The sequence below is a fragment of the Cyprinodon tularosa genome, unplaced genomic scaffold (assembly GCF_016077235.1).
Source record: "Cyprinodon tularosa strain WSP-4 unplaced genomic scaffold, ASM1607723v1 ctg420, whole genome shotgun sequence".
NCBI classification, from domain to species: Eukaryota; Metazoa; Chordata; class Actinopteri; order Cyprinodontiformes; family Cyprinodontidae; genus Cyprinodon; species Cyprinodon tularosa.
Genome location: NW_024039142.1, coordinates 846,883 through 874,597, shown reverse-complemented (window position 1 = coordinate 874,597; position 27,715 = coordinate 846,883). Strand labels below are relative to the sequence as shown.

General features: G+C 39.6%; 1 protein-coding gene across 2 annotated transcripts; it reads right to left on the bottom strand.

The window, feature by feature from the left end:
• Positions 1-647: 647 nt before the first annotated feature.
• onecut3a (one cut homeobox 3a) lies at positions 648-27,715 on the bottom strand. 2 transcript variants are annotated; one of them, XM_038299249.1, is made up of 2 exons: positions 26,245-27,688; positions 648-6,060 (listed from the first exon to the last, which is right to left on the bottom strand). In XM_038299249.1, the coding sequence occupies exons 1-2, from the start codon at positions 27,281-27,283 to the stop codon at positions 5,768-5,770; spliced, it is 1,332 nt and encodes a 443-aa protein (XP_038155177.1). In that variant the 5' UTR covers positions 27,284-27,688; the 3' UTR covers positions 648-5,767. The 2 variants fall into 2 exon arrangements, with proteins under 2 accessions (XP_038155177.1, XP_038155178.1); XM_038299250.1 differs by having other exon boundaries at positions 5,843-6,074; positions 26,245-27,715.

Sequence of the window (27,715 nt, the reverse complement as noted above, 5' to 3'; positions counted from 1 at the left end):
GTTGAAGAAAAAGCATGTAGACAAACATACAGGCATATTCAAGGCCGCTCGGATCGGTGTGTGTCCCTCTGATTAACTCCAAGTAAACAGCCAGTCTTTGGAAAAGCAAGACACACGTTCCGAGACCCAAGTGTGGAACACGAGCTGAGGAATGAAGATTGAATGCTATTGATTAGGGAGGAGACAAATTTGACCTCCCCCAGCACACACTGCCCCCTACTGTCTGGATTTATATACATCAAAGAAACATTGGGGGAAGGGGGGAAGGGTTGCAACAACACATGCACACAACCAGTGAATCCAACAGTGACAGAAAATCTAAAAACAACAACCCCTCCAACGCCTAAAACCCAAATACCTCCCACCCTTATTTTTTTTTCTCGCATTTATTTTGATAACCAAAATATTCCCCCACCCCCATTTCCACCCACTCCCTAATCTGTCTATCCCTTTCCTCTCCCCACAAAATCACAGGTCATTCCTGTTGGTTTCTATACAGTTATACAATATCCATGCACAAAAGAAAAGGAAAAAGTGCACCTTCTTCTCAACAGTAGGTGCTGGTCTTTAATTATCTAAGAACATCAGGAGCACTTGAACACACCCAGGAACCTTTAAAAGTAACAGTTTTGTCTATTTTTTTTTTCTTTTTTTATGTATTTCTTTTTTTCCTCAGAGAAAAGACAACTAAAAGGCAGAAGAAAGCTAACAATGAATGCAAGGTTATTCCTCCTTTGGTTTATCACATCAAATTTTGGGTTATGATTTAGTTCAAATTGTGTGTTTTTTTGTTTATTTTGTTTTCTTTGAATGTAGCTTCCTGTGAGAGAGCTTAAAACTAGTTCCCTGCAAAAGTATTCACACCTCTTGGATTTATTCACATTTTGCCACATACAACCCCAGACCTTAATGTGTTTTGTTGGGATTTTATGTTATTATATGTAGCACATGACTGAGAAGTAATATTACAATAAGATCTTAAAAATTTAGTGGATGTATTCAGCCCCATTTTTTCCAACAACCCTAAATAAAGTCCAAGTACCACAGTTAAATATTGTCTATATATATTATTATTATTTTTTATTTTTTTGTGCATAAAATCAGTTATTATTTGAAGGCTGCAAAAGGTTTGTTAGAAACATAAGTAAACTGCTTCCGCTGCTTCCTAAAAAATTCAAGGAACACAACAGATTGGTCTTGGATATTCTAACTTGAAGGAAGATTACATTATAAATCAATGGAACAGAACTTTTTTTTTTCAATCCATCGTCTAAAAAAAATTTGAAAAAAATATACCGCTGTTGCTGACCTGCCATGACATAGCCTTTGAATTAACTGATAATCCAGGCAAACAGAGGATTAATAAAAAAAGCTGAACCTTTTGACACTCCTTGAAAAAAAAACATTATAGGGCTGCAGAATATGTTAGACTGATGGAGAGGTTTGCCTTCCTCCATGTAAACACCTTAATATGAAGCTAGCGCTGTTATGCAAAACTTTGGGTTAAACTATAATTATATGCAAGAATGGCCTGGCCATAGTCAAGATCTTGACAAAACTAAGAATCTGTGGCCAAATGTGACTGGTTTCCATGGACAATCTTAATTCAAGCTAACAGAACGTTAGTTTGTAAAGATTAATGAGGGAAATGTTCAGCCTACAAAGGAGTGAAGAATAAGAACTATTGATTCAGAAGAAGTTTTTCTCTATGACATAAGCTTCCACTTTAACTGCATTGAAGTTTGTGGTTGCAATGTCCCATGTGAACATTTTGAGGGGTGTGAATACAATTGCAAGCCCTTTTTAGTAAATAACCCTCTTTCTCTCTCTATCCTGGCCTTAGCCTTTGTCTTTTCTTTTTCTCAGCTTGTCCTCCACAGAAACATTCACAATGTCTTTTCCTTTTAAGAAAACAGTAAGTACATGCCGTAGCAAAAAACAAACCGAGGGAACGTACAAGAAAAATAAGCAAACGGATAAAAGGAATTTTTAACAGTATAAAGCTTCAAGTCACAAGTTCCAAAACTAACTATCATAAGTATCATAGTTTCATAATCATCGTTATCATTAGCAGTATTATTTTCAGTTTTAAATTACATAAAGTTTACATGAAAGGTTTTTGAGGTATTTCAGAATTAATTGTCAAACACAAGCCTACCAAGTCTTGGCACTAGCCAGGGGGAAATATTGTCTGGGCAGGAGAGGTGGAGGGAGGAGAGTTTGAGTCTTCCACACTTTTTTAGTGCAGCCTCTGTGCTTGCACGCAATGGACTTGTTTTTCTTTTTAAAATAGCAGATGCTCCGAGTGCTTAAACCCAACAGCCTTTTTTATGCTTCCTCTTTCTCTGTTACACAAAAATATCTCTGATGTGAGAAAGCCAAAAACAGCTGAGAGTGAAAGCACGTCAGGCAAAGGAAAGGAAAAACAAATTAAGAAAGCCTGGCGAGATGATTAACAATACAGTTACAAAGACTGAAAGATTTAGGAGTAACACATAGGTTTGTTTGAAATAAATGGTGTAGAGAAAATGTTTTATAGACTTTCTACGTGATAAAGTGCTTGTATTCTAGTGTATCAAGATGGAAAGTCAATATGAGAGAAAATGCTGACACAGCCCCCATTCTGTGTCCCTCTCTTTGTACCCCCCCCCACCCCTCGCCTCTGTCAATCCAATTATGGGTGCATTGTCTGTGTGAGTGCATGTTTGTGAGAATGCGTGCATGCATCTTTGTGACTGCACATGTTTTATGTGTGTGTGTATGTGTGTGACCAGTGCAGTCCCACCCGTGGTTGAAGGGAAAAGGCACTCAACTCTTTCTGCAAGGCAACCACCTCCTCCTAAGTGGCACGATGCAGTCTGACTGCACTGTCTGAAACAAATGTAATGTGCGTCTTTGATATTAATCAGTATGAGAAATTTTGAGGAGAATAAAGGAGGGGGGGAGTGTTTGTGTTGTTTAATAATTTGGGTTGGGTCCCCCTAGGCAGTTTGCGACTGGTAGGCTGCAGTATCTTTGGTATTAGTGGCGGTTTCACAAACCACTCAGCTTAGTGAGGTAGCCACACTGGTTCTCACTACAAACAAATGTCATTTTGTCAGCTTCATAACTAGAGAGCTGAGTCTATCTATCTACCTATGCTTACTTAATTGTACTAGTCGATTTTAGCTCATCTTCCTTTGGCGACGTTGACTCACTGCTTACAGCAGTATGACATTAGTCAGTGCCCCTCCATCAACTTCTCTGTAGTGACCATTTGTTGTCTAATCTGCACCGCTAATCTGACTACATTGTTGGAAATGCTACAGTTGCATCTTAAGACCACACAGATGACTATTAAAACCTCAAAGCCGTCCTCCTCTGACAGAGGAAACCAAGTAAGCCAGGACGTTCTGAGGTCAAATTATGTCCCTCTTCTAGAGAGAAGCACAGTCCTGACATGAAACGCCAGAAAGGATGAAGCGTCCATCATTTCTTCTTTTTCTTTCCTGCAGCTCCCTGTTTTCTCTCTTGTCCTCTTCTTCCTGGAAATGTCTCCTTTAAGTCTGCAAAAAAATATATCCTTCAGCAGACCAAGTCCTTGTGTCCCCCTTTTTTTCCATTGAAGAAGTCCTTCCTTTTTTGGTTCTTTGTTTTGTTTTTTTTAATTATCAACAAGGTGCCTTCCATATGCACAACAGAGCACAATAGTAACAAGAAATAGAAACTTTGTGTCTATGGTACTAATTAAATACCCGCATCAATATAGGGAGGGAGAGAGAAAGGGCGAGGGCCAATGGGGTTAGATTGGAAGGGCGAAAAAGGAGGTAGAGAACCAAAGATTTTGTGTGAAAATTTGTCCAGTTTTGTGTTTGAATCATTTTTTTTCCTGCTTTAGTTGTTTCAGGTTCTTTTTTTTTCTATTTTCTTTTACTAAAAAACAAGTATATTTGAATTAAGTTGAATGCTGATTGTTGCTATGGCACACACTGCCTGTCATCAGTGAGGTGCACTGTGGAGTGTGTGGACCTTAGTACCGTATTCTCACATTAAGGCAGTAAGCATTGGCACTGTTTGTTGCTGTGGGTGTGTTGGTTTTGCTTTGGGTTAGCTACTGTTCCATAACCGTAAGGTTTGCAATAAATTATTATTTTCAGAGTTTTTTTGCAGACCGAAAAAAATGAATGCAAAATATAAAGCCTCCAAACAAGAAACGCTTAAATTTAAACCTCCACTGAGTCTGTCTCGCCTTTCTGTTTCCCCCTGATGCACTTCTCTCTGCTTTTTCAGTAGTATTTTTTGATTTGTTAATTCCTGCCTACATACAGTAATTCCCTGCCTTTGCTAAATCCCTGCGTTATTTTCATCATTCGTCTCAACCACCCCCCTCCTCCAGCGCTGGTTGGATGAGGAACAACAATAGGATAATGGTAAAGTATTGATCCCCCTTCAAAGAGCTGTGAGGCCCTGAATGTGTTGTGCCGTGACTTCTCCTCAGCATCTAGTGCAGCATTTTTGAAATCTCCCACCTATCCCAACACCCCCTCCCTTTTTTTGTATTTTATTCTGCTGTTTACAGGTCTCTATTGACAACAGCAGGGGGCACTGTTGCTCTGCCAGTGTGGACAGGACCAGGACAGAGTGGTGTGCTGTTGGTTTGTTGCTTGCTGCTGTGGAGGCCTTTGTGTTGTCTTCTGTGTGCTCCTCTGCTTTTTTTTTTTTATACGCAGCTGTAATGTAGTTTGGCTGGATGCCCGAGCGTGTTGTTGTCATCGTTCGGTTCCCAGCTATTGATTCAGGCTCCCAGCAGAACAAAGAGCATGTCCAGACATCTTGCCGGCCCCTCCATTTGGTCAGGGAAACTCAGACTCTGTGGGCTCAGGCTAGGAGTAACAATGACATCTCTCCCTGCAGGCCCTTTGACATCTGTGCAAAAATATAACCTGGGCCTGGAAGAGGTTGAGATCTCCTGCTGAGAATCTTGAATTTCACCTTCACAAGGCAGAAAGGGGGGGTGGGGGTCAAGGAGCCACTTTCTCCATCTGCATCGATTCATTTTTCAATTCATTAGTTTGCTGTATGATCAGCCTGAGCTGCTCTCTGAAATGGCTGGTCATCAGGGAATACCTTTGGCTGATAAATGAAGGAGACTACAGGGGGAAAAGGGAGTGGAGGTGGAGGCAGCAAATTCAAAAACCTTCTTGTTTTTTCACAAGCTGCACAATTTTCTTGACGACGCCTTCCCTCTCTCTACATGTGTGAATGTGCAGGATGGGGCACTGATAATAAGGCTATGTGCTGTTGTCTCGTCAGATTTATTGCCGCTCTTTTGCCCTTGTTGCTTCCATAGAGAGGACATGACAAAGGAGGCAGACACAAAGGAGGTGAGTTAAGGGTTGTTGGTAGGGTGGCTAAGGAGGAGGCTGGCAAAATGTAAAAACCGTCCAAGAAAATGATCAAATCTTTGGTGTCTCTTTGCTTTGTCAGATGTTTTTAAAAAGATTTTTAAAAACAAAACACAAAAAAGACTAAATCAATGATTGTCCTTGTGTGAGTAAAGCAGAGTGAACCTGACTTCACACCTCACCTCTTAAATTCTACTTCTTTCAAGTGAGAGTTTGAGATTTTGACTGACAAGAATGATGATTGCATGGCACGAAGGTTTTTTTTTTCAGGCAGTCCAGGCCAGGTAGGGTCATCAGAGACAGGTTTCACAGCCACCTCCTTGTGACGCCTGCTGCTCCAAACCTGGCTACCCAGCACTCTTGAAGGCCTCCTCCTTCATCTCTCAGGCCTTGGAGAAAGTGGTGGTGGAGGTTCCCGGCTGCCCGGGGCTGGCCCCATGGTCGTCGTGCCAGCGATCCACGCACCGGCGGCGAGCATTCATGAAGAAGTTGCTGACGGTGCTGAGTTCCAGGCCAAGCTGCTGGGAGATGGTGATCTGCATTTCCTTGGACGGGCGTTTGTTTTCCTTAAAGATGGCGATGAGTGTGCGACGCTGCAGGTCCGTGAAGACTAGACGCTGTTTTTTAGGCGCTGTGTTGCGGTCCTTGTGTTGCTCCTGTTCTTTGCGCTTGCAGGCTTGGTTTGGGTGGCAGCGGTGGGAGGGATGTCGATGAGAGCAGGAAAGCCGAGAAGATAAGGAAATAAACAAAGAAAAAAATAAGGTAAATACACAGAATTGATTAAGAAAAACAAAAAGAGACCTCAGAGGATAATTAAAAAGTAAATCCTTGCAAATGTATTAATATACAATACTAAACTTTTTAACCTTTTTTCATGCCACCACCACAATATTTAATGTTTTCACTGATTGACCAACTCATAATCAAACATGATAGTGAAGTGGAAAAAAATGAAAACTTGATTTTTCTACATTTCTAACCAAAGCAAATATGAAGAACTTATGTGCATTTCTTGTGTGTGTTTGCTTATAGGAAGGTGCGTTCTAGCTACAGACGGATCACACTTCTCAGCCTCTGCAGGAAGGCCTTTACCAGGTTGATGGAGAGGAGTGTCTGTCTGATTGCTGAACCTTGGCTTTAGGAGGAGAAGTTTGGTTTTTGACCCAGCTGCAGGACAACGGACCACCTCTACACCGTCATGAGAGTGTTTGAGGATCTAGGGGAGTTTGCTCAATTGGTCCACATGTGATTTCTGAACCTGGAAAAGGCCTTTGACTGTTGGCTTTGTCAATACAATGGACAAGTTGGGAGATAGAATGTTTTGCCTTTGTGGTGCCCTGTGGGGATGACTCCAGGAGTGCTGGGTCAAGGGCCCCTTTACAAGGGTCCATCTGGTCTCTGTACAAGTGGAGCAGGAGTTTGCTCCACATAGCCGGCATTAAGTCTGTGTATGTTGGACTCTGTGCCCTCTGTCACTTGTCCCATTGAAAAACTTGATGTACAAGGCCTCTAGGTGTAGCCAAGAACGAGGGGGTCTGGTTTGGGAACCAAAGTGTCTACTTTTTGCAGATGACTTGGTTATCCTGGCTCCCAGCTGCTAAGACCTTAGACAGTTTGCATCCAAGTGCATACCAGCTGGGGTAAGGATCAACTCCTCCAAGTCTAATGCCATGGTTTATATCCAGAAAAGGATGGGTCGCCTCCTTCAAGTTGGAGGAGGGTTCCTGCCTCAAGTGGAGGACTTCTGGGGTCCTGTTCAGGAGTGAGGAGAGAATGGAGCGGTAGATCGATAGATGGAACTGTACGGCTGCTGCTATAATCAGGACGCTGCACCGGTCTGTTATGGTGTAGAGAGAGCTCAGCCAAAATTCAAATCCTTATTAACCAGTTTGTCTCTCCAGAATTCATGACCATAGGTGAGAGCAGGAACACAACTGAGTGAAGAGATCGCCTATTTGGGAGAGGATTGGAGTAGAGCCACATCTCCTCCCCATTAAGAGAAGTAAGCTGAAGTGGCTCAAGCATCGTTTTCAGATGCCCCTTGGGTGCTTCCCTCTATAGGTGTTCCAGGCATGTCCCACTGGGAAGAGGCCCAGGAAACCACCTAGGACACGATGAAGGGACTATATCTATCATTTGGCTTGGAAACGCCTAGGGCATCCAAGAGCGGAGTTGGTGACCTTTCATTGTAACTGTAGTTGTGTATTCAGGTTCATCCTTTACTTAAAGATAATAATCTATACAGTCTTAAATCTTTTCCAGCGACTACCATATTTGTTGGCTATCTATATTTCCCATCAACTCTGACTACCTTCCTTTTCCCTGCTGGAGAAAAACATCCCCACACCATAATACTGCCACCACCATGTTTCATGGTGAGTATGTTAGCTTACCTTAACATGTTTTGTTTTTACCTGCTGACCGAACACTTCCTACTTGTTTTCCTTGGAATAGAGAACCCTCTTCAACCCTCTTCATTTTATTTTCCCCTACTTGGCCTTTTACACATTTTAAACATACATTTCTTTTACATCCTGCTCCCTATCAAAGGCTTGCCCCATCTCGATCACGCTACACTCTCACCATTTTTAGATGAGGGGCTGAATAGTTCTGTGAATCATTTAACTCTTTAAGTGTTGTTTTATTACCCAAATGTGCCCTAAACTCCTTCAAACCTCCATCCCACAGAGGTCTGCCATTTCCCTTGGCCTTTCTCACAAGATGTGTTTACCAATCTTATTTAACAAACCTCCAGGGCCTTCCCAGAACAACCTCATTTATACTGAGAACATATTATACATCGTTTGACTCTATTTACACATTGTTTAAATTTTGCAATTGGGGTATCAAACTGAAGTGAAATCTTACAACTGCTTCAAGATTATTAACAAGTTTGGGTTTCTCTGCCATATCCAGTATTAATTAGACAAATTTAAGTTTCTTGATTTAGCATGACAGGATGTAAAAAAAGTGTTCGTGGCATGAGTATTTTTGTAAGGAACTGTATTAACTAGTATTTAGACACATAAAACCTGTTTAAACAGCAGCAGCAAGGCTACAGCTCCATCTCTATTGCCATATTAAAGTTGATTTAAAGCTAATCCATGCGTCCTTCCCAGTGGGAATATTCCTTCCATCCTGTGTAGTGCAGACAGGGAGCCAGCCTGCGGTGAGAGAAAGATTGGGTGGGGAGGGCAGGGCAGTGGGACTGGCTGTTGCCAGCTAGCTGGAGACACTGCTGTTTGATTCAATATTAATGCAGTTTGAGTCGCAATGGGGGACTGAATGACTGATGCACAAAAGTAAGCATTTTGTGTTTCAGTGTGTATGTGTGTGCGAGTGTTGTAAATGAGAGACAGAGGAGACATCGAAAGAATAGAGAAATGAAAATAAAAGATGAACGGGTAAGACACAGTGTGTGTGTGTGTGTGTGGGGGGGGGGGGGGTAGGTGTGTGTGTGTGTGTGTGTGTGTGAGTGTAAGAACCAAAGATGGGAGCCAAGAAGAGGAAGGCGGGGTGTTCATGTGAAGGAGAAAGCAAGATATTGACCGACTTGCTGTAGGAATTGGGGAGGGAGGGGTTCTGTAGGGACTGAGGTCAGATCCCCCCCAGCAGGTCTACAGTCTGTTACTTCAAACAGAGCCCACTAGAGCCCACTCTATAGAGCTCTGAGAGGGTATTTATAAACCCTCCCGTCCCCCCTTTCCTTCTCTTTCCCCAAACGCAAACACTTGAGAGGTGCTTGCACCGGCTACTATGAGCTCCCTTCCATACACAGAGCAATTTTCAAAAGAAAAACGGTGAGCTCCCACATTTGGGAGGGGGTCCAGTGGGGTGAAGGGGTTTGTGCAGCAAACGCAGAAATTAATAGTTAATTTCTGTGCTGTATGTGGGTAAGAGTTTTAACTCTATGTGTTTGATGTGTGGAAAGCAGCAGACAGGTGGAAAGTAGAAGGTAGAAATGTTGGATGGCTGCGGCTCCGCCTTAGAGCCACATGTTCCCCTGCTGACCAAGGATCGAATCCTCCATAACAGACCGCGCATCCTACTCAGCTTCCCCACTGTCTCAATTAAAAGAGAGCAAATCGGAGAGAGAAAGATGCCATCCCAGCGGGGCCTCCACCTGCTGCCGTCAGTATTGTCTCATACTTTCATACCTCCTTTAGTAAATGTCTCACTCTTGTGCTGCGTCTGGATGCATTTAGTGATGGATTTTTTTTCCTGTCTCCTATACTCTTCATCTGTGTGTGTGTCTGTGTGTAAGTGTGTTTGGAAGGTGGCTGTGATTATGCTGAAGTGGCTGGAGCCAAGCAGTGGCTCTGTGTGTCTAATTACAGTGGAACAGAGCCCATTGATCAGCCATTGCAGTCCAATCTGTTTACTACAGATGTCTAACCTGCACACTTACACATCCATCATCTTCATATTTCAAATCAACACTGGTGCTAATGTGCTGCACTCGGATTAGTCCAAAAGCATGCTTGTGTCTGTACATTTACATATCATCACATAGAGTACTTTGATTTATTAAAGGCATAAGAGCAGGGGAAAAAGGAAAGTGATTTTATTATTTGGCAGTTTTACAACATTTCTTGAAATAAAAGTTAGATTCATGTTCTCTGTCATCATATATCACAATATTTATTTTTTGATTATTGTGATGATTGTTCTGGTGGTGATTAATCTGCTGTTTCCTTATGCTTCTTTTACTTTTTCCCAACCTTAATTTCCTGAAGGTTTTCTTGACTTTTTTGCATCTCATCTTCCTGCTATTAGGTGTTAGCTTTAGAAAAAGTGCTAACCTTCCAGATGATCAAAAAAAGAATACATTACCCCATGAAAAATTAGCATGACAAATTGTGTATAGACTCTGTCCTAAACAATGGTGATATTTCAAAGAAGTTATGTAAGTGTAGTTTGGTATATTAGGCAGTTCCATCTTCTAACAGTGATTACTTTAAAATGTTTTTCTCCTTATAATTTCTGTGACATTTAGCTGCAAACACAGGCCAAAATAAATACCAGCTGCTAATTCCAAAAAACAAATACTGCAGGGTAGCATTCATTTGTCAGTCATCGATATGGCAATAATCTATAATTTGTTTAACTGCTAAGATAAGTATGTGTACATATATACATAAACACACACACACATATATATATATATATATATATATATATATATATATACATATATATATATATATATATATATATATATATATATATATATATATATATATATAAATACACATATATACACATATAGGTGAGGATTTCTCTTATTACACGTTTTTGTATAAGATCACAATGACCAGGGAGAAGTTACAGCTTTATACCCATCAAAGACATGTTGGACTGTCTGGATCAAACTTAGAATGGAAGAGGATTTGTTACCCAGCAGGGTGGCGAGTCTGAACAGGCGTCACAGCCCAGCCGGGTCTGTTTGAAGATCACAAAGGAGCTGACATGTTGGACATGTCTATCCATTCTACAGATCTCTACATCCCTGGCAGTAGTGAGAAATGCATAAGCTACTCACAAGAAACTCTAGAAGTTCATGAAAATGGGGAATTGCTATTAGTTTAAAAATGTATATATCTAAAAATGAAATTATTCAAACTTGGATTAAAAAATATTTACACCCCTACTTCTCTGACTGCATTATTGTGAATATAAATCTATTATTGTGCTTCGGGTGTTTTTCATGTGGTTTCCAATTCCTGAAAGAGCCTCTTTTTCATCGGCCAAATACAGCTTTACTAATGTTAATAAGATGCAATTTTATTCTACCCGTTCACTTCTGTCATTTATTACAGTAAATCAGTTTTTTTCTTTTTCGCCTGGGTTTTTTTCATGTATTAGTAGAATCATTTCTTTATTTAGCGAAGACATATCTACAGTCATCCAGAGATGCATTTTATCCTATTGTGGTCAACAAAGGTATTACAAAAACAAACGTGGAGCCTCTGAAATGTTTTAGTCAGTCAGTTAGTTAGGTAGTTAGCTAGTTAGCAAGTTAGTTTTTTTTTTTTTTTTTTTTTTTTTTTTTTTTTTTTTTTTGTTGGTTGGTTGGTTGATTAGTTGGTTATTTAGCTGGAGCTGTAAAAGGTAAATGGTTTATTTCTAAAAGCATAAAGAGGACATGTATTTTGCACATTGTTGGCTATTTCTCTGCCCTTTAGGACGAAAAGCAAAACAAAAAATAAAAACCATGTAAAAATGTGTGATTAATTGCTTGCCTCTAAGATCCTGAAATTTTTGCTTTTAAACTTAGAATATGGACTAATAATGATAATAATGATTATTGCTGTTGAAGATGTTGTTGTTATTTGTTTGAATTTGTTTATTAGAAAATAAACCCACATTTATCTGTAGTTACAGCAAGGGTTCTTATTTTAAAATAGTTTTACATTTCTATGATAAACCATGCAGTCTTTTTTCAGACTTAAGTCAGATTTATTTTTAAAAACATAAAAAAGGGGGAGGCCATCATATGAATGCGCTCAAGATAAATGCGCCTATTTTCTTCAGGAAGTCAGCGGGAGTAATGAGCGTCTTTAAATGTGCTTCAGTCCCATCTCCCTTCACCGGATGGTCACGTCTCTCATCCCTTCATCGACCGGCTCGCCTGGCGCCGTTAGGCTCGGCAGGGGGCGCTCTCGCCGCGGCCCGGCCACACTGGGGGCGCCATAGAGCGCTCTTTGCCTTTGCTACAGGCGCTGGATTTAGTAATCAATATCGATCGATCGGTGAGGAAGGGGGCCCTGATTACTGAACCAAGCTCGGCGTAGAAAGGGGAGGGGGAGGGCGGCATCGATCATTGCAGCTTTTAGAGCTACAGTAGGAACCGACGGACATAAAGTCGTGCACAAAGCAGCCCTGGCAAGAGCAGAAATCCTGGTTTGGTGTTTTTCCAGGTGCATATCCTGCTGATCGGATGTAATTTCTATAACTCGCTATAGATCTGTGAAGCTCTCCTTGTTCGGATGGATTCCTCAAACTCTTCAGTGGCCATAATTGATTAACAGCAGTGTTTGTCCTGCTCTTCTTTATTTAGGCCATCCCTTCCATTTCCCACACCTTGAGCTTCAATTTTATTTTTATTTTACTTTGTTGTTAAATGTAATCCAAATTATCCAGTGTTCATTCCAGTCGAAAACAGGTTAGATTCTGCCCCCATTTTATTATTATTTATTTTTCTTTTACTGATAACATTAATATTCTTCCCTTCATGACAAACCAAGTGAGGTTAAGAGAAAGGCCCTGGGTGTTCAATATCGATCGATATATTCGTGAATAATTCGTGTGTGAAATTCAGTTCGTCCAATTAATTATACCTTGGAGGTGGAGGGAGGGAGAAGGAAGGGGAGATGCTATGATGGGCAAATATTTCTGGGGAAAATATGTACGCGCTCAGGTTTGGGGGGGAGCTGCTGTAATGATTCTGGTTGCTGGTTAAATCTGAGAGGGGTTTTAAAAAAAAGAGAGAGAAAATAATCAGCAGCTATTCCGGCTGTGATGCTAAATATTCACAGCTGGCTGCAGATGTGAGCCCATCTTAAGCATTAATCATCTATTGATCATCGTTGCCCTTCCTGGTTATAATGAGAAAGTCAACCCGTCTAATATTACGCATAGGCACAGGCAACAGATTAAAACATTTACATCCTGCCCCGGAACTCTAAAACAACGGGAGTCACCAATTCATTTACCAGTAAGCATTTTTACTGGTTCCAGTTCAGCGCGTCTATGCTTAAACCTCTGCGGCTCTTTTACTGGGTGAATGTATTTAACGCTTTTTTTTTCATTCACTTAAATCCGCATTTTCACATGAACAGCTGCCCTGAAGATTTATAACAGAGTTTGGTATATTTTCCACAAAGCAATCTTCTCTCTGAATATAAAATTGTTGCATTTGACACTTAACTGAAAAGCAGTGCCAAGCCCTGTTTGTGTCTTTCACCAGTGGCCAGATCACTTCCAGCTCAATAGCCCTTAATGTAATGGGTGAGAATTAGTGTTAATATACTGATGAAGCGGGACAATTTGTTTGTTTGCATTTGACTCAGCTGCGAGGCATTTTCTTTCCAAGCACTTCAATAAGATCTCAACCTGAACTCAGTTAAAACTTCGCTTTACTTCTAAACCTGCAAGGCCTGGCTTTTTATTTATTTATTTATTACATCAATCCAAATGTAAAGGTGTAAATAAATGAATAAAAAAACAAATTCATACATAAATAGAAAAAGAAAACCAAGGTTTGGCAAATAAAGTGTTAATTAAAAAAAAGAAAAGCAAGGGTGATTCTAGAAATGGCACTATGTTAGAAAAATTCAATAATCAGTTGAGACTGCTGCCTGTGATGATCATGCTCCTTATGAGGTTTTAGATAATTAAATGCACTCAACCATTTAAGCACTTTATGACTGAGAGAACCTGACGAAAATTTTATCCCCCTCTATTATGATTTTGTCGCTTTCATATTAGCCCAGATATGCATGTGTTTGTTGCACTTTTATCAAAAATTTATTGATCTGAAGCAAAATTGCTTTGATCAGTTATGCGTGATAATTGCAGTATTAAACGCACTTAATTCTTTTTAAAAAAGTGATACTCTTTTGAAGCTGTTTTTATGTTGCACGTACATGTAGCGTTTATTTCCCATTTTTTGTTATATATTACATTTATTTATTTATTTATTCATTAGCATTTTTAATTAACAAAAACATGGTGTATGTTTGTTTTCAAAATCCTGATCATTTACTATAAAAAATGAAAAATAACATTATTCTACTTGAAACTTGTGCCTTGAGTTTTATTTTATTTTTTCCCAACTGCTGTGTTTTCGGATTTTGTTTTGTCATCCTATCAAGAAAATAGACAAAAACCACCCCCTAACCTTTTAAAGTGTTTTAGATATCACAATTACCAAAAGCTATAAAGTCTCGCGATATTATATGAGAGGATAAGCAGATGCTGTATAGTTCGACGTTTTCGATTTTCTTTATTATTTTTTTTTTTTTTTCAATTTTTTTCTAGAAATATCTACCCCTTTAAAACTGCAATTAAAAAATTAATTTGAAATATTCTTCTAATTCCATTGGGTGCTAGAGCCGTCACCTCCTCTCCTGATCTCCTGTTTTGTCACAGCAGAATCTTCTGGCTGATCTGCAGTCGAATGGCACCGCTCGCTGGCCCTCGGGACTGCAGAAGCAGGTTTTTTAATATGCAGGAATTCTCCAAATTCAATTCAACCCCTCCTTCCGCCCCATGAGCAGATACAGTCAAATGAAAACATATATGAGAGGCGAGAATTATTGCACTGATATAATCTTGTTAATAACCAGACTGCTTCTTCAAATTAGATGGAAATATATGAAGCTGAGAGCCTGTGTTGTATTGTAACAAACTGTTGATGCTCCTTTTTTTTTATTTAATTTTAGTTTAGAAATCGATGCCTTCCAATTAACCAGAAGCCTAACAATAATGTCGAATTTAAATGAGAAAAAATGGCTAACACTTTACTGTTTGGTTTTATTTTCTAGGGCGAAGACAAAATATTATCTATTCTCACACACACACACACACACACACACACACATATATAAATACATATTTATATACACACACACACACACATTTTTTTCTTTTTTTTATTTCTTTTATTTTTATTTCTCAAAAGCACACACACACACACACACACACACACACACACATATATATATATATATATATATATATATATATATATATATATATATATATATATATATATATATATATATATATATATATATATATATATATATATATATATATATATATATATATATATATATATATATATATATATATTGTCTCAAAAACATAAGAAGATATATTAACTATAAGGTTAGAGATATATGCTTGCACAGGCATATATCTGATTTTCCTATTTTCCCGGCAGGGATTTTTATTTCGTGTTGCATTTGAAACTACAATTATTAATCTTCGAATAACCCACAGCCAGTTTGTTATATGTAATAACATGTAACACACATGCTTTATGTGCTTACATCGATTCATTCATCAATTGATTCCGCAGCCGTTTTGTTCCTTTGTTGATCTTCGTGGGGTTGCCCAACCGGAGTTTCGGGTTGCATCTGTGGGTACGATTAGCCGCGCGTGTGTGTGTGTGTTTGTGCGCGCGCGCGCGCGCGTGCATTAGTGTGTGTTTGTGGTTTTGTTGCGATAGAACCTGCGGACAGAACCACTGCTTCCTTACACACCAACAACAGCCTCTTATATCTTTGGCTTTCATTTGTTAATATAAGATTAAAAAATAATATTACTTTAATTTTAATTAATCCAAAAATACAGATATGCTTCGTTCAACTGAGGGCCCTAAGGTCAGGGCCTTACCATTTTACAGTTCTGTAGCAAAAATCTTATTTATTTCTTTATTCATTTTTAAACTATAAGGAGAATGAATTTTGGTATATTTATTCTTATTGTGAAGATTTAATCTTATCTAGTGTTTGAATTAAAATGCAAAATTCTGTTCAAATTAATTAGATTTAATTATTTATTAATTTAAAAAAATTTTTTGTCCTGCACTAGGCATGGTAATAAAAATAATTTCTCTTACATCCCCCTATCACATGAAAGCTCGCCTCTCTTTAATTGCGCGGCCGATATCTTTGCATTGTGTTCTTAGCCATGCGCATTAAACGAGCTATTATCGCCTCTTTAATAACCGATGGCCTGCCAGGGGTGCAGATAAGCTCGGAATGAGCAGAATCAGTGCAGCTTCAGCTGATTTATAACATTTTGGGAGCAACTCTTCCAGCTCACACGGTTTCCAAAGATAGATAAATAATTGAAAGACTCGGTGTTGGAGCAGGAATATCTGATCCTTCAACCCTGTTTATTTATTTAGCTCTAATTCCCAACTCATATTATCTCAATACTCTTTACAGAGACAATTCACCATGATCATGCAGTAAGATTGGTTTAAAAGTTACATACTTCCTCACAGCTGATTTGCTGATTTCTTTCTGGGCAAACTTAACTGAAGTCCCACTTTTACTCTGAGAGATGTGGGCAGATATACCTGCACAAAGCAGACACTGTTATTTATTTATTTTTGGAGAGGTGCCCGTTGGTGTTACATAACGATAGTCTGAACCCAATCAGCACAATGCTGATGTAGACTGATCTGCATTTGAATTGCGCAATAATCTGCTGTTTGAAACCTCTACTTAAACTGGCTCTTATGCAAACTGCCACAGATTGTCAAAGGTCAAAAACTCTCCTTCTGATTAGTTTTTTTCCCCCATTTCCCTGTTTCAACACATTTCTACACACAATGGCTCACACCCCAGAGAAGCATAGAGCTGGGGACTCACACACACCCTTCATAAGAAAAATACGTTTACTAGTCCAGTAGGGCTATTTCATATAAATAGGCTCCTCTGGAACAGTACTAATGAGGCTTTACCTAGATCTAAGCCTAAACCTTTTTCAAGGCCTAAACCTAGATGATCTTAATTTCAAATATGTCTTATTCTGCTTAAGTTTGGTATCAGGTTTAATATTATGTTTATTGTAAGTTTTTTTTTTTGTGAAAGATGTGGTTTTACATGAAACAAAAATTAAAAAATACAATATTATCATTAGCACATATGTTATCAAAATGTATCTCATTTATACTAAGCTGAAGAAAAAAAAAACTTTTGACCTTAAAGGGAGAGTTCTAGGTGCATTTATTGAATATTCAGTTTTCAATACTTGACTTGTAAAGTACTGATGTGAGCTGATTGGATATCGGCTAACAGAGTTTTCTCATTTTGATTAACTTCTTTCATCTCAAATATAAATCATAGTTTCCTATTCAGCCATTAAAAAGAGAGAATGTTTTTTTTTTTTTATTAGGGCTGTGCAAGTTAACGTGTCAATTTCACGTTACTTTATTAGATTAATAACACTGATATTTTCTTTATCGGGCATTAAGGTACGTTGCTTTTATACTCCAAAACAGAAGGTGGCGATAATGCGGCAAGGACCTGGGTGTCAGCCCGCTGGTGTTTCAAACAGCAGAAGAAGAGGGCAGTGCTGGCTGCTGTGAAACCAGGAAAAGAAAAAGCAAAATGCAGAAAAACCAAAGCAGACATGGAGAAGCGTAATGCCATTAAGCTTTTAAAATGGCAATTTTTAGTTTAAAGTGCTTCCCGGCGGCGGATATGATAGACAAAAGTTATTTGTTACCATTGCCAAGCTGAATTTTCTTATCTCCGAAAAAACTCGAGCTTAAGCCTCAATGAATCTGGGAGTGAAGCTTCCGGCAGACCTAAGATAATGCAGTGTTTGGTAGAACTACCAATAAACAAAAGCAAGAGAAGCTAATCAATGCTATAGCGAAGTGGATAGCTACACACCGTAGACCGCTTAGGGTTGTCAAAGACATTGGTCTGAAAAACATTATGAGAATCACAAACAATTACAGCAGTCACTAAATGCTCTTACAGCGGACTACTGGACATCAATCGGCAATCATAACTATCTCGGAGTTATGGCACATTATATAGATGAGAAGAGGGCGCTATATTCACAAGATTCCTAATGAAAACAGAAGAGCAACATTTTGCTTGAATATACTTCACTGAGGTTATTCTTGTGTACCTTAGCAACTGGCTTAATGCTGAGGAATTAATAGAAAAAAAAATCTCCAGTAAAACATGCACTTTATGTTATAGTCCTCTGTAAAGGAAGTTTCAAAGGTGTTATTTTGTGTGCTTCAAACTGGTATTGAACATAGACTGGGCTATGTCAATACCTACCCCCTGTTAAAAGTTTCTGCTGTTACCTCCGAACTGTGTCCTATCAGTGGTAATAAGCTTTAATTTATTGTTACTATTATTTATTATATATTATTTTTTGTTTAGAGTTACACAAAATGTTACAGATAAGTGCTGATGTCAAGTGATTGCATGATAAATGTTATGGTACTTTCATTCATATGGCAGAACATTGAAATAAAACTTGCTCTTAAAGTACTTTTTATTTAATACTTGCAATTTGCATCTACAATGCAATTAATCACAGTTAATCAGTTAAATTATGTGATTAATTGTGATTAAAGATTTTAATTGTTGCCCAGCCCTGCTTTTTATATGAACTATGTTTGATTATGTGTCTGTCCATATATGAGTTCAAACCAGTTTTATTTTTCAGTTATAATGTAACTATATTTACAAGTCTTAAGGATTGACAAATAAACTATATGAGGTCAGTATTGTTCACACGACAAACCCATTTGCAACTGAGCAATTTCGGGTTAGAAACTTAAACTCTAAAATGTTGACAAATTCAAATTTCATTACTTGATTTATAATTAAAAATGACTAATGTATGAGGTCATTTTACTTCATCAGTAAATTTGTTTCTGAATACCATTTAATTTTTTTAGTGGTAAAAAATTGTCAAATGTTGCTATACTAAATCATCAAACTAGGGGTGATAAATGCACAAAACTGATTAGTCCTGGGGATCAAAATTATATAATTTCAAATAATTATGGCCAATGAGCTTGTACCGATATCATGATTTCCATAGACTTTCATGTAATGTTGGCTGGTTTTGTTTAATAGATTATATTTAAGAAGTATGCTAATGTGGTTGATGGTATCTATGTTTTTCTTAATTATGTTTTTTTATTTGTTTATTTATTCATTTTTTATTGTTTTCTTTTTACAATGGATTCAGTCTGGGGCTGGATGTAGGGTGATTTGCTAAGGAACGGTTTGCCCAGGGCAGTATTCCTGCAAGGACCGCCCCTGTTCTCAAATCCTTGTTGCACAGCTCTTCCACTTCAAGACACACACTTACAAACTGAAGTAATAGGATTTAATCACGATTGTCTCAGATTTTCTGGGCCTTTTGTGTATGTTTGCGCGCGCACGCGGTGCCATTAACCCTTGGATGCTTGGCCGCGTGCATCGCGTTGACTCTGCCAGCAATTTGATTTAAAGGTCATTCTCTCCTATCGATCCGCTTCGGCGAGGGGGCGACTGAGCAGCATAGGGATTGATCATCTAAAATAGAAAAGACGGGATCCAAGAATGTACAGAGTCCAGACCTCTGCCGCATTCATAATTGCCAGCCAGCCACATACCCTCGTGTGAATTTGAACGCGTATGTGTAAGTGTGTGTGCTGGGTGCGCTGGAAGAGAAATGAGCAAATATATGAAAGACAGTATGCACCCTCCACGCACTAGTATTAAAATTCCCTTATTTTTGAATATGTTCGTGTGGTCTGAGTATGCGTGTGTATGCATAAAGGCGAAGGATCATTGTGGGTGGGATGCGTAATGAGTGAAAAGAGGTTAAACGAGTATGAACTGTAAGTCGTCTCATGTTGCTAATCCCACTCTTTCACAGAAGTCGAGGGGAGCCGTTAAACTGCTCAGATTTGACAGTTTTTGGCCAGATAGTGTGTCGGGACTATGTAAGGGATTTGAACCGAGGAACTGTTTTAAAATGTGAGTCGTTAATAAGAGGAAAGGTGTTGCACTGTGGGGATGGATGGGAAAGGGGGGGAGTGCGCGAATCATGGCGATGGAAAGACGAGGCAGAGGAATGGAAATCGATACAGATTCAAGGCTTTAACAATGTGGCGTGCATATATATATATATATATATATATATATATATATATATATATATATATATATATATATATATATATATATATATATATATATATATATATATATATATATATATATATATATATATATATATACATATATATATATATATATATATATATATATATACATATATATACATATATATATATATATATATATAGATAGATAGATAGATAGATAGATAGATAGATAGATAGATAGATAGATAGATAGATAGATAGATAGATAGATAGATAGATAGATAGATAGATAGATAGATAGATAGATAGATAGATAGATAGATAGATAGATAGATAGATAGATAGATAGATAGATAGATAGATAGATAGATAGATAGATAGATAGATAGATAGATAGATAGATAGATAGATAGATAGATAGAGTCTGATTAGTATACACATATCTAAAACAGCGATATATTGGCAATATGTTGTCCATTGTGGGATAGAGATTTAATGAGGCTGGACGTGAAGTGTCATTTCATCTGGAATGAGCCGCGGATTTAAAACCAAATAGCCCCGAGGTATAACCTGCACGAAAATGGCTGTTGCTCCCCCCACCTGGGGATTGCAAAGGCGATGCTTGTTACATGTGTGTCTCGGTACTTACAGCACGTTGATGTGCTTAACGAACGAGGAGGCTCTGAAACCACAGATGCGCTGTTTACGCCCCCCACCCCCCCACCCCCATCCCGTGCATCAATTATTAAAGTCCCCCCAATCGATCATTTCACAGACTGACATCAAGCCGTTTCTTTATAAACAAAATCAGGAATCAGATAATCATGCATTGAGCACATGCTAACGTCAAGTTAGATTTTTATGAATAAATGTTCAAGAACGGCACCTTTAACCTGGAACATATTTTTTTTTTGCATTTGGGATATTTTAGAAAGTGCTGCAAAATATAGATGACCTTGCATGCAGGCTCTTAGAAGAGGCTGGAGACGTGATTTAAATGGAAACCCCGGTGGGCTCGGTGCAGGACAAGAAAGCAGGATGCAGGGTGGTGTGATTGACGCGATTGTGGATTGTAATATTGATCGATGGGGGAAAGCTGTTGGATGAAATAATGGTGTTTATAGGGCCTACCAGAATACTATTAAGGAGATACTGGTAAAACTCCAACAAAACACCTTGAACTGTCCTCAGCAGAGGTGTAAGGAAGATTTCAGCACCACGGACAGCACTTGCTACAATGAACGCCCTTGCATTGGAGAGAGCCCAAAATAGTGCCATGATGCAACTTAAAAAAAACTCTGTGATTGATCAATTTAGTATGTGTTGAATAAAAACATTGAAAGAGTACACCTTCAACAAATAAACACGAACTCAATCCAAATTTAACAGTTAATTAGTTGAATGCCGCAGCTTACTATGCTTTGTATTTCAGCACCATAGACAGCACTCACTGTATTAAACCGTGATGCTGTATTAAACCCTCAGCCATGGAGAGCTAAAAGTTCCATAATCAAAAAGAATTTGTGAAAATACTCAATTGGAAATTGGAAAAAAAATATATAGCTAAAATCTACAAAAATGCATAGTTCGCTCAGTCATGTTACTTTCTTCCTTACTTGTTCATTTGATTTATTCAATGGCAAATGGAGAAAATTAGTCACAAAATTATCTAATACTGAAACATTACTTATGGTTTTAAGGTATAACTCGGAAATTACATTATTTGACATTCATTTGATAAACTGATATGTTTCAATAATAGTTAATTAATCATTAATATATGTTTTTAATCTTTTGACTCTTTGTTTCAGATATCAGTAACAAATTTAAAAATTATAATTCATAATTTTTCCTGTTTCCTTAGAATATTTCAACATGAGAACCTTAAAATAAGATTAGGCTTGAATTAGTCTCAAATTACTACCATATCATTTAGTAGAAAAATCCTTACCATGCAGCCACATACACTAGACATGCATGATGATGGTTCATAGCCCTGAAAAGGAATAGCGTAGGTTGATGGAGTGAGTGAAGTATTAATATTGCTCTTGTATTAAGCCTGTGCAAACTGCTTGCAGTCCATTGAAACATGAATAGAGGCCTACCCTTCCCTAATTTTCCACCATGTTTGTCCTGTGTCCTAAGGGTCTTGACCTGCACACACTAGCACGTGCCGTTGTCATTCAGATGGTAATGAATCTAATGCTGCTCTTTTTCCGCCGAGCTCTTTTGTTTATTTCCAGGAAGTGTTAGCTCAACATGCCATAACATATCTTCACTTGCAATATAGAGATATGCTGTATGACAGATTGATATAGCATTTAAGTGTTTATCTGACTTACAAGTGGAAGGGAAAAATATTGCCCAGATGCCCTGACAAGTGATGTGAGTGTGAACTACACTCAACAGAGATGACCTGATTAGAACAAAGAAAAAAAAAAGGTGTGCACTTTTTTTTTAAATAACAGCTGTCCCCTCTCCCACAACCTTTTCCAGCTCCCACCGCCCTCTGCTTCTCTCTGCTCCAGGGGAGAGACCAATGGGTGAGAGTGCTGAGGCGGGATAATTGATAGATGCACTGGCTATCCTTATTGATCAGGGGTGTATTGATCTGACCAAATACATTGAGATGGAGTGTGGAATTCAACACAGATGCAAAGACGAATTGTTTTCATCGCTAATGCGATCTTTAAATGCCTTCCAAACCTCACCTTTTCCTGAGTCTGTTGTACACCTGCAGCTTTGCAATAAAGCTGTTTGTTTATAAACTTAAAGTAGACTCTCTAATGTTCAGAGTGCTGTGGAAACAGCCGTGCTTTTCAAAACTGTAAGGCAAAACATTCCACGTCCCTTCCCTCGTTGATTTAATGTGAAGGACACAGCATAAGCCCCCCAAATAGTGCCCACATCTCTGTTCTGTTTTCCTTTCAGGAGTGGATTGTCATTTGAGTGTGTGGGTCGGTGTGTGTGTGTCTGTGCAGACACTGGCGTTTTCACATTAGCTAAGCAGGGCAACTGCATTGATTTGTGTGACTGTGATGAATTTGGAATAGTAATTTCAATTTATTGATTGATGTGGCCGAGCGAGTATGGCCCAGCCTCACTTTCAGCAACACAACCCCCCCTTCCAATCCCCACTAACTCCCACTCCCAGCCCACATGTGCTCGGAGGATAATCGTGAATTTAAATGCAGTAAGTAAAATGTAGCCCCCAATATTTGCATAAGAGTCATTTGTCATTTAGACCAACTGGAATCTCCCTGAGATCTGCTCTGGTGGCAGGGGGATGCACATTAAGGTATATACTTAAACAATGCAGCAGATATGAAGAGAAGTTTGAAGGATGGCCTTAGATTACAAGCATGGCCTGTGAATACATTAAGCTTAAAGAATGTGCTTTGTTTAATGTAGGTTTAGCTGTGCCACGATCCAGCACAAAGATTTTTGATTATATATAAAACAAACCTTTAAGTATTTAAATCTATAAAAATTAAAAATAAACATATAGATAATATATAAGATATGTTCTACATCACAGTCTTTTGCAAAGCCAAAATAATTGTTTGATTCACATATTGGCATACACAGGGAGACTTCCAGAAGGTTTTCTAAAAGGCAGCCAGATGGGAGACACTAATAGTCTTGGCTTGATCTACCAAATCCAAAAGCCTTAAAAGAAATATATTTTATGCTACCTACATACCAAAAATGCTTTTCAAAATATTTTACATCTTTCTTTTTTTTATAGCAAGCATTGAAAATAAAAAAAAGAAATTAAAATACAGTAACTCCTATTTGTTGTACTAAGTTTGTTTACAGGAAGTGATAGGCATTCAAAAAGCTGTGAATGACAAAACTGACAGCTTACTAATGTAAAGTGTATTATAATCACTCAGAAATCTGATTTTTTTTATCTTAAAATGTGTGTTAATGCTGGGCCTCAGTTATAACCAATGATTAATACAGAGTTTGACTTATTATTTTTTTCTTTATTAGTTTCGTTGTTGTTGTTGTTTTGTTTTGGTTTTTTTGTTGTTGTTGTTTTTTTTATACATGGGCTCTTTATTCAAACCAGAAAAGTCCACAAGGGTGCGCTCTCCACACAGAGCGCAATTTTCTTCCTTGATTCGTGTAATTTGTGGAAGAGATGTAACATAATCCAGACTTGCCATCACCACACCCATATTCCACCGAAAGAGGCATTTCCAACAATCAGGGGCTGACCTGCAGACATTGGTCCTTCTTGTGTAACTTTTTACTTATTGTGTAATAAACCAGGAAACAATGGTAAAGAAAACTGCTAATGTTGCTAATGCTAAATCCACATGAACATATAACAACACGAATCAAATTTTCAAAAATACCCTTGTGCTGAAAAAAGTCTGCATCAAAAGGATCTAAATTAGTTCTATTTGAGTTTTTCCTCCTAATAGAAAAAAAAAAAAAATTTTAAGAGGGATTTTATATGTAAAATACCAGGTTATAACTCCTCTAAATAAATGATGGCACCTTTCATCCCTAAATGTATGCACTTTATGAATGCAAAGATACTTGGTGTGTATGAGGGGGCAACAGGGAGGTGCATATTTATAGGCTGAATAATGTTCCCTTATGCCCCTTCAGCCAATGCATTCTACATGTCTCACATGGCATAATAAAATAAATAAATAAAAAATGTATAAAACGAAATCATGATTGTCGTGAGGTTTTCACATAAGACAATATATTCTATTTAAATGTATCATATGGGCTACTTTTTTATTTAGCTATAGGGTTGTGGCACAACCTGCCTTCCATACTGAAGCGCAGGAAAGCAGAAACATTGGATTTTGCCACCTTGAGAAGGCCTGAGTCCTTCCACCGTGAAATATGCAGTAGGTAAGCACTTGTACAGCTCTGAGGCTTCAGTTCAACTGGAGGTTTTATCCTGATGCCGCCAGTGGAAGATATAAAACCCCACAGCCCAATTAGCTTTAACAGCAGTGCCACTTAAAGAGACAATTGTGGAGTGTTTAAATCTTTATTTACCAGAACCCCCACTAAATACGCAAAGGAACAATTTACATGCCATTAAGCGCTTTTCAATAGGGCATTGACTGGAACTAAAATATGCCACTATATCCGCTTAATTGAACTGTTCGCTGAAATACGGCGGAGAAGCGCTGATTGACGTTTGGAAGCGCAGCTCGTCTAAACAGGGGTCTTTACACAAACATCGATGAGAAGGGGGGGACCTTTCACTCACATCGCTGTGGCTTTTTCGTTTTTCATTTATGTCCCGTTAATCAGGTGTTAAAGGGGGTTTAAAGTGAGGGCGGGGGTGTGAGGGTTTCAAATCACAGCCTTAATGTGATAATCTTTGCGCAATAAAAATCGAAACCACTGATCAAGCAGTGAAATCAAAACGGAGGGACGTTCGTTGGTAGACGTAAGGGTGGTGGGGGGTTGGGGGGTATTGTTTAACAAAATAACTACAAATAATATTCTCTGAGGCTGCAGAGAGACCGTGCAGGCCTTTAAATCAAATTTGGAGACGTGATGTCCCAAAAGTACACAAGGGACACAGTGCAGGGCCAAAGAAAGACGCATCTGTTTGTGTCCCTGCCTTTCAGGTCCAAATCGATCCTTTATCAGTGCGCTACAATGAAAGGGATGCCTGGACCTGAAATATTGATCCATAGGAGGTCATGCTCCCTTTGGCTCTTTGGCCGGGCCTCACACTGCATCCTTGTTGGTAAGGGCGGACGAAATGCTCGTTTAAATACTTTTTTTTGACAATTAAAAGCTGAAAATCAGGAGGGAATTCTCATTGCTATTTGCTTTACTCTTTTCGTCAGGTTTTACTTTAAATATGCAGTAATGAAAGAGAAAAACAGACAAGTGAGTATATTATTTCCCAGTTTGCGTCTGTGCTTAAATGTGTTGCAGGAGCGCCAAAGCCAACCAGTCTGCAGACTGCGGTCGCACATGTCCGCTTCTTTGTTTATCCCTCAGCTTTTGTTTATACAGTCGTGGATTGTGGCATTAATCAAAATATAGATCCTCCACCACATTTAACACCCCAACTGTCATGATGAAGTTTTACTCGATACGATCGACTAATAACTTCAAGTAATGTCTGTTTGAGCAGCTATTGGCAGTCTCGCCACATTGACTACAGATTGATCCCTCCACATCACTCAGGTTGGTAGCTGTCTCCTCACTCACCTGCAAGCCTGAGCGCTGACATCCGCTGAAACTCAGGCTCCTGCAGCCACTTCCACATCCTCCTGAACGTCTCTCGGCCGGATTTGAGTTTACTCCACGGTTTAGGGTTCCGCAGTAGGTCGGACAGAGTTCCCTGGGACCGGCACAAGATCCTCTGCGCGAAGATAGCCTGCGGAATGCTGTAGCGCTTGAGCTCCGCCGTTATCCGTTGCGCCACTTCCTTGGTGTTTATCTCCTCCACCTGTCCCGACCCGGCTCCCTGCCCTCCACCTACGACCGTCTGCCTGTCCCGGTCCGACAGCATCGATCCGTTTGCCTGAGTGTGAGGATGGCTGTGATGGTGGATGCCGTTCAAGGATGTCATGAGCCCGGCCCCGTGGCCCCCGAGACCTCGAGCCAGGTGATCCTCGCCCCGGGACAGCATGGCTGCGTGGGACTCGAACCCCCCTGACGAAAGCATCTTGTCGTTAGACAGGTGAGCTCCAGGACCATAGGCGCTCAGGGTCTGCTGCGACCCGTGTAGAGAACCAAGGCCATTAGAGAGCGGGGACAGGGGCTGCCCCATTCCGGACATGTCTTTGGGGTAGTGGCCATAGAGGTTACTCATAGAGGCGAGGCTGCGGTCATCTCTCATTAGGGTGAAGCTGCCGCTGACATTCCCAGCAGCGAGCCTCTGGTGCGCCGGATGATGGTGAGCATGAGGATGAGGATGGTGAAATTTCTCCGATACGGTGGATATGGGGGGCAGGTGCTGCAGCGGCGTCAGTGTGGTGTAGGTGCTGCTGAGGCTCATTCCTGAGTCGCAGGACATGGTCATGGCCGGGTGCAGGGGCCCGGAGAGAGCGTGGTCTGTGCGGTAGTCCCCGGCTCCCTCCAGTATCGAGGCCATGCTGGACACCATGGCTGAGCGCCCGTGCGACACCAAGTTCCGATGCGACGCTGTTGACTGACGCGCGTGCGGGGAGTTCATTAAGTCGCTTGTCTGATGAGAGTGAGACACGCCGTGCAGATTTCCGATGTTCTCCATTGTAAGCTCCATCGCTGAAAGGAATCTTTATTTCCAACCCTCTCTCTCGCCGCTCTCTCCCTCTCCCCACTGTCGCTCTGTCTCGCACTCCTTTCCCAATAATTTTTCAACGATTTCAAAGCCACGCCATTGATTACAGCTGCTTTCTCTAAGTCAATCCAGCATGGTTTTAAAAGATCGCCAACCCCCTCCCAAACAAAAATATATAGGCTATATATAAATATATATCCGCGCCGCCAAAAACCTCAGCTAGGCGTGTGGAGTGTTTCTGCGCCTGCCCCAGATTACTCTCACTCTTCAGCACCTTCTACTATACCCAAAGCGCTGCTCTGCTCGGCTCGGCGGTGTGTATATTGACGCGCCCCTCTCGCTCCTGTTAAGTCGAGACCGAGTCTGTGCGCATGTGCGCGCCCCCGCGGGCCGTGCATCCTCGCTCTCGTTAAG